General features: G+C 35.4%; 1 protein-coding gene across 1 annotated transcript in view; it reads left to right on the forward strand.

Annotated features, from left to right (window-relative positions):
• LOC142228003 (putative cytochrome P450 313a4) overlaps positions 1-3,068 on the forward strand; it is a 31,654-nt gene extending 28,586 nt beyond the window's left edge. The window contains exons 6-8 of the mRNA XM_075298272.1: positions 2,005-2,157; positions 2,218-2,653; positions 2,718-3,068. Coding sequence (XP_075154387.1) covers positions 2,005-2,157; positions 2,218-2,653; positions 2,718-2,893 — 765 coding nt within the window. The 3' untranslated portion in view covers positions 2,894-3,068. The remainder of the gene's footprint in view (positions 1-2,004; positions 2,158-2,217; positions 2,654-2,717) is intronic.
• Positions 3,069-11,031: the final 7,963 nt, after the last annotated feature.

The raw sequence follows: 11,031 nt of genomic DNA on the forward strand, positions 1-11,031 counted from the left end.
GATTTAAATGCTGAAGGGCCTTAACAGTAGGCACTTGTTGGCTTTTTAGTCAAATATAAAGTAATCACAGTATCACGCTTGAAGTCCATCAGAAATAAATTTATTTGTGAATGCAATTAATGCAGATGCTTTTGTAATCTTTGAATAAAAAAATAAAATAAAACAAGTAAGGAAAGTCTAAAGTCGGGCGTGGCTGACTATATTATACCCTGCACCACTTTGTAGATCTAAATTTTCGATACCATATCACATCCGTCAAATATGTTGGGGGCTATATATAAAGGTTTGTCCCAAATACATACATTTAAATATCACTCGATCTGGAAGAATTTGATAGACTTCAAGAAAATCTATAGACTCAAAATTTAAGTCGGCTAATGCACTAGGGTGGAACACAATATTAGTAAAAGAATATGTGAAACATTTAAATCTGAAGCAATTTTACGGAAACTTCGCAAAAGTTTATTTATGATTTATCGCTCGATATATATGTATTAGAAGTTTAGGAAAATTAGAGTCATTTTTACAACTTTTCGACTAAGCAGTGGCGATTTTACAAGGAAAATGTTGGTATTTTGACCATTCAGAAAACCATATATATGGGAGCTATATCTAAATCTGAACCGATTTCAACCAAATTTGGCACGCATAGCTACAATGCTAATTCTACTCTCTGTGCAAAATTTCAACTAAATCGGAGTAAAAAATTAGCCTCTGTGGTCATATGAGTGTAAATCGGGCAAAAGCTATATATGGGAGATATATCTAAATCTGAACCGATTTCAACCAAATTTGGCACGCATAGCTACAATGCTAATTCTACTCCCTGTGCAAAATTTCCACTAAATCGGAGCAAAAAATTGGCCTCTGTGGTCATATGAGTGTAAATCGGGCGAAAGCTATATATGGGAGATATATCCAAATCTGAACCGATTTCAACCAAATTTGGCGCGCATAGTTAAAATGCTAATTCTACTCCCTGTGCAAAATTTCAACTAAATCGGAGTTAAAAATTTGCCTCTGTGGTCATATGAGTGTAAATCGGGCAAAAGCTATATATGGAAGATATATCCAAATCTGAAACGATTTCAACCAAATTTGGCACGCATAGTAACAATGCTAATTCTACTCCCTGTGCAAAATTTCAACTAAATCGGAGTTAAAAATTGACCTCTGTGGTCATATGAGTGTAAATCGGGCGAAAGCTATATATGGGAGATATATCCAAATCTGAACCGATTTCAACCAAATTTGGCACGTATAGCTACAATGCTAATTCTACTCCCTATGCAAAATTTCAACTAACTCGGAGCAAAAAATTGGCCTCTGTGGGCAAATGAGTGTAAATCGGGCGAAAGCTATATATGGGAGCTATATCTAAATCTGAACCGATTTGGCTGATATTTTGCGAGTTTTTTGAGACCCATAAAATATTCGGATGTACGGAATTTGAGGAAGATCGGTTGATGTACACGCCAATTATGACCAGATCGGTGAAAAATATATATGGCAGCTATATCTAAATCTGAACCGATTTTTTCCAAAATCAATAGGGATCGTCTTTGAGCCGAAACAGGACGTTATACCAAATTTTAGGAGAATCGGACTAAAACTGCGAGCTGTACTTTGCACACAAAAATACATCAACAGACAGACAGACGGACAGACAGACAGACATACAGACAGACAGCCAGACAGACGGACATCGCTAAATCGACTCAGAATTTAATTCTAAGCCGATCCGTATACTAAAAGGTTGGTCTATGATTACTCCTTCTTGGCGTTACATACAAATGCACAAACTTATTATACCCTGTACCACAGTAGTGGTGAAGGGTATAATGATCTGTAACTGAAATAAATCTGTCAGCTGTCCGACGTGCGGTTTAGAAATGCAATCAATTTGAAATTAGTAGCAACAAATACCAGCCACCCTGTCTCCTACATTAGACTGATTCGTAAATAGTTATTCTTATTGTTCTTTTCACTTTCTACACATTTCAGAGCATTTCCGCTTATAAGAAAAAACGTGGAACAGACCCCAGTTACGTGGATACTCTTCGGAACATTTTGTTGGAAACCGTGGATATAAGCATCAAGGAAAATACACTTACAACAAATGAAGGAATGGGAGTTCTAAAGGATGTTATATTTGGTGTAGGTTGCAATATATTTGGATTGATTTATTTTTTTCATTTTTTTTACTTTGTTTTGTAGGCTTTCGAAACGAGCTCATCCACCACCTATAATATTTTACTTTTGCTAGCAATGCATCCGGAGATCCAGCAACAGGCCTATGAAGAAATTTGTGAAGTATTCCCCGAAGATGACGAGGGAAATTTTACCGTGACCTATGACCACTTAAGTAAATTGCCTTACCTTGGCATGATTGCAAATGAGGCCATGCGACTTTGGCCAGTGGTACCACAAGCCGGTCGTAAGTTACAAGGTGGAAGTCTGAAACTAAGTAGCGGTGTTGTATTGCCAGATGGTCTTAATATTGTGATCGATATATACAACACTCATCGTAACAAAGAGACATGGGGTGATGATGCGGATAAATTTAATCCAGACCATTTTTTGCCCGGCAATAATGAGACGAGACATCCTTATGCTTTTTTGCCATTTACAAAAGGCAATCGTTTTTGCATAGGTAAACGAAATTCAAGGAGTTTTAAGGAGCATAGAAAGTAATTTAATTTTTTTGGTTCTTTTAGGAATGCGATATGCCGAAATTAATATTAAGGTCACTTTGGCCAGAATACTGAAGCGTTATAAGTTTTCCACAACCGCAAAAATGGAAGATATCCAATTTGAAAATCATATTGTCCTACAAATAATAAATCATCCAGATGTCACAGTACAGAGAAGAAAAAGATGCAAACCGAATTAACCCTTGTCCAGTAGTCCCAATCAGGGCTGTGGAGTTGGAGTCTTGGAGTCGGATTCTGCAGATTTTACTGGAGTCGGAGTCGTAAAAATTTTGCTCGACTCCGATTCCGGATAAACTAAATTATTCAAAACACTTCACACTTCACTTCTAAATAAACAAGTTTTTACGCAAATTAGTTTCCATTGCGTTATTTATTCGATCAATGTCCGATTTGACTGTAAATGATAAGCAACTTACGGCGATAATTTTATTTTTCCTACAATGTTAGACTAGCAGAAGGGCTGTATCGATCCATTTTAATGTCCCCCACCATAACAATTTATTTGAAATATTTCGAACAATCGATTTTATTATACCCTGCTCCACAATGTGGAACAGGGTATTATAAGTTAGTGCATATGTTTGCAACACCCAGAAGGAGACGAGATAGACACATGGTGTCTTTGGCAAAAATGCTCAGGGTGGGCTCTTGAGTCGATATAGCGATGTCCGTCTGTCCGTGAACACATTTTTGTAATCAAAGTCTAGGTCGCAGTTTTAGTCCAATCGACTTCAAGTTTGGCACAAGTATGTGTTTTGGCTCAGAATAGATCTCTATTGATTTTGGAAGAAATCGGTTCAGATTTAGATATAGCTCCCATATATATATTTCGCCCGATATGGACTAATACGGTCCCAGAAGCCAGAGTTTTACCCCAATTTGGTTGAAATTTTGCACAGGGAGTAGATTAGCATTATAGGTATGCGTGTCAAATTTGGTTGAAATCGGTTCAGATGTAGATATAGCTCCCATATATAGCTTTCGCCCGATTTACTCTCATATGACCACAGAGGCCAATTTTTCGCTCCGATTTAGTTTAAATTTTGCACAGAGAGTAGAATTAGCATTGTAGCTATGCGTGCCAAATTTGGTTGAACACCACAGAGGCAAATTTTTAACTCCGAATTAGTTGAAATTTTGCACAGGGAGTAGAATTAGCATTGTAGCTATGCGTGCCAAATTTGGTTGAAATCGGTTTAGATTTGGATATACCTCCCATACATAGCTTTCGCCCGATTTACACTCATATGACCACAGTGGCCAATTTTTAACTCCGATTTAGTTGAAATTTTGCACAGGGAGTCGAATTACCATTGTAGCTATGCGTGCCAAATTTGGTTGAAATCGGTTCAGATTTAGATATAGCTCCCATATATAGCATTCGCCCGATTTACACTCATATGACCACAGTGGCCAATCTTTTACTTCGATTTAGTCGAAATTTTGCACAGGGAGTAGAATTAGCATTGTAACCATGCGTGCCAAATTTGGTTGAAATCGGTTCAGATTTGGATATATCTCCCATATATAGCTTTCGCCCGATTTACACTCATATGACCACAGAGGCCAATTTTTAACTCCGATTTAGTTGAAATTTTGCACAGGGAGTAGAATTAGCATTGTAGCTATGCGTGCCAAATTTGGTTGAAATCGGTTCAGATTTAGATATAGCTTCCATATATATGTTTTTCTGATTTCAACAAAAATGGTCAAAATGCCAATATTTTCCTTGTAAAATCGCCACTGCTTAGTCGAAAAGTTGTAAAAATGACTCTATTTTTCCTTAACTTCTAATGCATATATATCGAGCGATAAATCATAAATAAACTTTTGCGAAGTTTTCTTAAAATTGCTCCAGATTTAAATGTTTCCCATATTTATACCCTTCACCACTACTGTGGTACAGGGTATAATAAGTTTGTGCATTTGTATGTAACGCCAAGAAGGAGTAATCATAGACCAAACTTTTAGTATACGGATCGGCTTAGAATTAAATTCTGAGTCGATTTAGCGATGTCCGTCTGTCTGTCTGGCTGTCTGTCTGTCCGTCTGTCTGTTGATGTATTTTTGTGTGCAAAGTACAGCTCGCAGTTTAAGTCCGATTGGCCTAAAATTTGGTATAGGGTCCGGCTCAAAGACGATCCCTATTGATTTTGGAAAAAATCGGTTCAGATTTAGATATTGGTGCCATATATATTTTTCACCGATCTGGTCATAATTGGCGTGTATATCAACCGATCTTCCTCAAATTCCATACATCGGAATATTTTATGGGTCTCGAAAAACTTGCAAAATATCAGCCAAATCGGTTCAGATTTAGATATAGCTCCCATATGTAGCTTTCGCCCGATTTACACTCATTTGCCAACAGAGGCCAATTTTTTACTCCGATTTAGTTGAAATTTTGCACAGGGAGTAGAATTAGCGTTGTAACTATGCGGGCCAAATTTGCTTGAAATCGGTTCAGATTTGGATATATCTCCCATATATAGCTTTCGCCCGATTTACACTCATATGACCACAGAGGCCAATTTTTAACTCAGATTTAGTTGAAATTTTGCACAGGGTGTAGAATTAGCATTGTAACTATGCGTGCCAAATTTGGTTGAATTTAGATATAGCTCCCATATGTAGCTTTCGCCCGATTTACACTCATTTGCCCACAGAGGCCAATTTTTATACCCTTCACCACTACTGTGGTACAGGGTATAATAAGTTTGTGCATTTGTATGTAACGCCAAGAAGGAGTAATCATAGACCAACCTTTTAGTATACGGATCGGCTTAGAATTAAATTCTGAGTCGATTTAGCGATGTCCGTCTGTCTGTCTGTCTGTCTGTCTGTCTGTCTGTCTGTCTGTCTGTCTGTCTGTTGAAGTATTTTTGTGTGCAAAGTACAGCTCGCAGTGTTAGTCCGATTGTCCTAAAATTTGGTATAACGTCCTGTTTCGGCTCAAAGACGATCCCTATAGATTTTGGAAAAAATCGGTTCAGATTTAGATATAGCTGCCATATATATTTTTCACCGATCTGGTCATAATTGGCGTGTACATCAACCGATCTTCCTCAAATTCCGTACATCCGAATATTTTATGGGTCTCGCAAAACTCGCAAAATATTAGCCTAATCGGTTCAGATTTAGATATAGCTCTCATATGTAGCTTTCGCCCGATTTACACTCATTTGCCCACAGAGGCCAATTTTTTGTTCCGATTTAGTTGAAATTTTGCACAGGGAGTAGAATTAGCATTGTAACTATATATGCAAAATTTGGTTGAAATCGGTGCAGATTTAGATATGGCTCCCATATATAGCTTTCGCCCGATTTACACTCATTTTCCCACAGAGGCCAATTTTTTGTTTCGATTTAGTTGAAATTTTGCACAGGGAGTAGAATTAGCATTGTAACTATACATGCCAAATTTGGTTGAAATCGGTTCAGATTTGGATATATCTCCGATATATAGCTTTCGCCCGATTTACACTCATATGACCACAGTGGCCAATTTTTAACTCCGATTTAGTTGAAATTTTGCACAGGGAGTCGAATTAGCATTGTAGCTATGCGTGCCAAATTTGGTTGAAATCGGTTCAGATTTAGATATATCTCCCACATATAGCTTTCGCCCGATTTACACTCATATGACCACAGAGGCCAATCTTTTACTTCGATTTAGTCGAAATTTTGCACAGGGAGTCGAATTAGCATTGTAGCTATGCTTGCCAAATTTGGTTGAAATCGGTTCAGATTCAGATATAGCTCCCATATATATCTTTCGCCCGATTTACACTCATATGACCACAGAGGCCAATTTTTAACTCCGATTTAGTTGAAATTTTGCACAGGGAGTAGAATTAGCATTGTAGTAATGCGTGCCAAATTTGGTTGACATCGGTTCAGATTTAGATTTAGCTCCCATATATATGTTTTTCTGATTTCGACCAACATTTTCCTTGTAAAATCGCCACTGCTTAGTCGAAAATTTATAAAAATGACTCTAATTTTCCTAAACTTCTAATACATATATATCGAGCGATAAATCATAAATAAACTTTTGCGAAGTTTCCTTAAAATTGCTTCAGATTTAAATGTTTCCCATATTTTTTTTTACTAAAATTGTGTTCCACCCTAGTGCATTAGCCAACTTAAATTTTGAGTCTATAGATTTTGTAAAAGTCTATCAAATTCTTCCAGATCGAGTGATATTTAAATGTATGTATTTGGGACAAACCTTTATATATAGCACCAACACATTTGACGGATGTGATATGGTATCGAAAATTTAGATCTACAAAGTGGTGCAGGGTATAATATAGTCGGCCCCGCCCGACTTTAGACTTTCCTTACTTGTTATACCCTCCATCATAGGATGGGGGTATATTAACTTTGTCATTCCGTTTGTAAGACATCGAAATATTGCTCTAAGACCCCATAAAGTATATATATTCTGGGTCGTGGTGAAATTCTGAGTCGATCTAAGCATGTCCGTCCGTCCGTCCGTCCGTACGTCCGTCCGTCCGTCCGTCCGTCCGTCTGGTGAAATCACGCTAACTTCCGAACGAAACAAGCTCTCGACTTGAAACTTGGCACAAGTAGTTGTTATCGATGTAGGTCGGATGGTATTGAAAATGGGCCATATCGGTCCACTTTTACGTATAGCCCCCATATAAAGGGACCCTCAGATTTGGCTTGTGGAGCCTCTAACAGAAGCATATTTCATCCGATCCGGCTGAAATTCGGTACATGGTGTTGGTATATGGTCTCTAACAACCATGCAAAAATTGGTCCACATCGGTACATAATTATATATGGCCCCCATATAAACCGATCCCCAGATTTGGCTTGCGATGCCTCAAAGAGAAGAAAATTTCATCCGATCCGGCTGAAATTTGGTACACGATGTTGGTATATGCTCTCTAACAACCATGCAAAAATTGGTCCATATCGGTCCATAATTATATATAGCCCCCATATAAACCGATCCCCAGATTTGGCTTGTGGAGCCTCAAAGAGAAGCAAATTTCATCCGATCGGGCTAAAATTTGGTACATGGTGTTGGTATATGGTCTCTAACAACCATGCAAAAATTGGTCCACATCGGTCCATAATTATATATAGCCCCCATATAAACCGATCCCCAGATTTGGCTTGCGGAGCCTCAAAGAGAAGAAAATTTCATCCGATCCGGCTGAAATTTGGTACACGATGTTGGTATATGCTCTCTAACAACCGTGCAAAAATTGGTCCATATCGGTCCATAATTATATATAGCCCCCATATAAACCGATCCCCAGATTTGGCTTGTGGAGCCTCAAAGAGAAGCAAATTTCATCCGATCCGGCTGAAATTTGGTACATGATGTTGGTATATGGTCTCTAACAACCATGCAAAAATTGGTCCACATCGCTTCATAATTATATATAGCCCCCATATAAACCGATCCCCAGATTTGGCTTGCGAAGTCTCCAAGAGAAGCAAATTTCATCCAAGCCGGTTGTAATTTGGAACACGGTGTTACTATATGATCTTTAACAACCGTGCCAGAATTGGTCCATATCGGTCCATAATTATATATAGCCCCCATATAAAACGTTCTCCAGATTTGACCTCCGGAGCCTCTTGGAGGAGCAAAATTCATCCGATCCGGTTCAAATTAGGAACGTGGTGTTAGTATATGGTCGCTAACAACCATACCAAAATTGGTCCAATCACACAAAAATTGGTCCATATCGGTTCATAATCATGGTTGCCACTAGAGCCAAAAATAATCTACCAAAATTTTATTTCTATAGAAAATTTTGTCAAAATGTTATTTCTATAGAAAATTTTGTCAAAATTTTATTTCTAGAGAAAATTTTGTTAAAATTTTATTCGGTTCATAATAAAATTTTCATCATTTTCAAAATTTTATTTCTATAGAAAATTTTGTTCAAATTTTATTCGGTTCATAATAAAATTTTCATCATTTTCAAAATTTTATTTCTATAGAAAATTTTGTCAAAATTTTATTTCTATAGAAAATTTTGTCAAAATTTTATTTCTATAGAAAATTTTGTTCAAATTTTATTCGGTTCGTTATCATGGTTGCCACTCGAGCCACAAATAATCTACCAAGATTTTATTTCTATAGAAAATTTTGTCAAAAGTTTATTTCTATAGAAAATTTTGTTAAAATTTTATTTCTGTAGAAATTTTTGTCAAAATTTTCTTTCTATAGAATATTTTGTCAAAATTTTTATATCTATAGAAAATTTTGTGAAAATTTTATTTCTATAGAAAATGTTGTTAAAATTTTATTTCTGTAGAAAATTTTGTCAAAATTTTATGTCTACTTTGTCAAACTGAATTATATACGTATTGGATCGATCTTTTTTGATTTAATTTATACCACGTATGGACTTACATACAATTTAGAAGATGGTGTTAGGAGGTTTTAAGATACCTTGCCATCTGCAAGCGTTACCGCAACTTAAGTAATTCGATTGTGGATGGCAGTGTTTAGAAGAAGTTTCTACGCAATCCATGATGGAGGGTACATAAGCTTCGGCCTGGCCGAACTTACGACCGTATATACTTGTTTTTTACTAACATTGTGTTCCTCCCTAGTGCATTAGCCGACTTAAATTTTGAGTCTATAGATTTTGTAGAAGTCTATCAAATTCTGTACAGATCGAGTGATATTTAAATGTATGTATTTGGGACAAACCTTTATATATAGCCCCCAACACATTTGATGGATGTGATATGGTATCGAAAATTTAGATCTACAAAGTAGTGCAGGGTATAATATAGTCGGCCCCGCCCGACTTTAGACTTTCCTTACTTGTTTTTTTTTTTTTAATTTTATTTTAAGACCATATACCTACCTATAATTTTGTCAAAATTTTATTTCTATAAAAAATTTTGTCAAAATTTTATTTCTATAGAAAATTTTGTAAAAATTTTATTTCTATAAAAATTTTTGTTAAAATTTTATTTCTATAGAAAATTTTGTCAACGTTTTATTTCTATAGAAAATTTTGTAAAATTTTATTTCTATAAAAAATTTTGTAAAAATTTTATTTCTATAAAAAATTTTGTCAAAATTTTATCTCTATAGAAAATTTTGTCTAAATTATATTTCTATACAAAATTTTGTCAACGTTTTATTTCTATAGAAAATTTTGTCAAAATTTTATTTCTATAGAAAATTTTGTAAAAATTTTATTTCTATAAAAAATTTTGTCAAAATTTTATTTCTATAGAAAATTTTGTCTAAATTATATTTCTATAAAAAATTTTGTCAACGTTTTATTTCTATAGAAAATTTTGTAAAATTTTATTTCTATGGGAAATTTAGCAAAATTTTATTTCTATAGAATATTTTGCAAAATTTTATTTCTATTGATAATTATTTTTAAAACTTATTTCTATAGAAAATTTTGTCAAAATTTTATTTCTATGGAAGATTATGTCAACATTTTATTTCTATAGAAAATTTTGTCAAATTTGTATTTATAAAAAAAAATTTGTCAAAATTTTATTTCTCAAAATTGTATTCCAATAGAAAGTTTTCTAAAAATGTTAGGTTAGGTTAGGTTAGGTTATGTGGCAGCCCGATGTATCAGGCTCACTTAGACTATTCAGTCCATTGTGATACCACAGTGGTGAACTTCTCTCTTATCACTGAGTGCTGCCCGATTCCATGTTAAGCTCAATGACAAGGGACCTCCTTTTTATAGCCGAGTCCGAACGGCGTTCCACATTCCAGTGAAACAACTTAGAGAAGCTTTGAAACCCTCAGAAATGTCACCAGCATTACTGAGGTGGGATAGTCCACCGCTGAAAAACTTTTTGGTGTTCGGTCGTAGCAGGAATCGAACCCACGACCTTGTGTATGCAAGGCGGGCATGTTAACCATTGCACCACGGTGGCTTCTAAAAATGTTATTTCTATAGCAAATTTTCTCAAAAATAAAATTTAAAAATTTTATTTTTATAGGAAATTTTCTCAAAATTTTATTTCTATAGCAAATTTTATTTCTTACTGATGCTCACTGCTTATGAATCGACTGATGAATTATAAATGCATTTTTGAACAATTTCTAAAATATTATAAATATTTCCCATATTTATACCCTGCGCCATACTGTGCCCAAGATTTTGTAGAAGTCTGACAAATATTGTCCAAATCGAGTCAGTTTTAAATATTAGTTATGGGAATATAGGCCTTTAACTAAAGCACTCAACAAATTTGAAGAATTTGAGATTTTATCGAAATGTAGATCTAAATACGAAGTTGTGCAGAGAATATTATAGTCGGCCCCGACCGACTTCAG

This window comes from Haematobia irritans, chromosome 3 (genome assembly GCF_050003625.1).
Source record: "Haematobia irritans isolate KBUSLIRL chromosome 3, ASM5000362v1, whole genome shotgun sequence".
NCBI classification, from domain to species: domain Eukaryota; kingdom Metazoa; phylum Arthropoda; class Insecta; order Diptera; family Muscidae; genus Haematobia; species Haematobia irritans.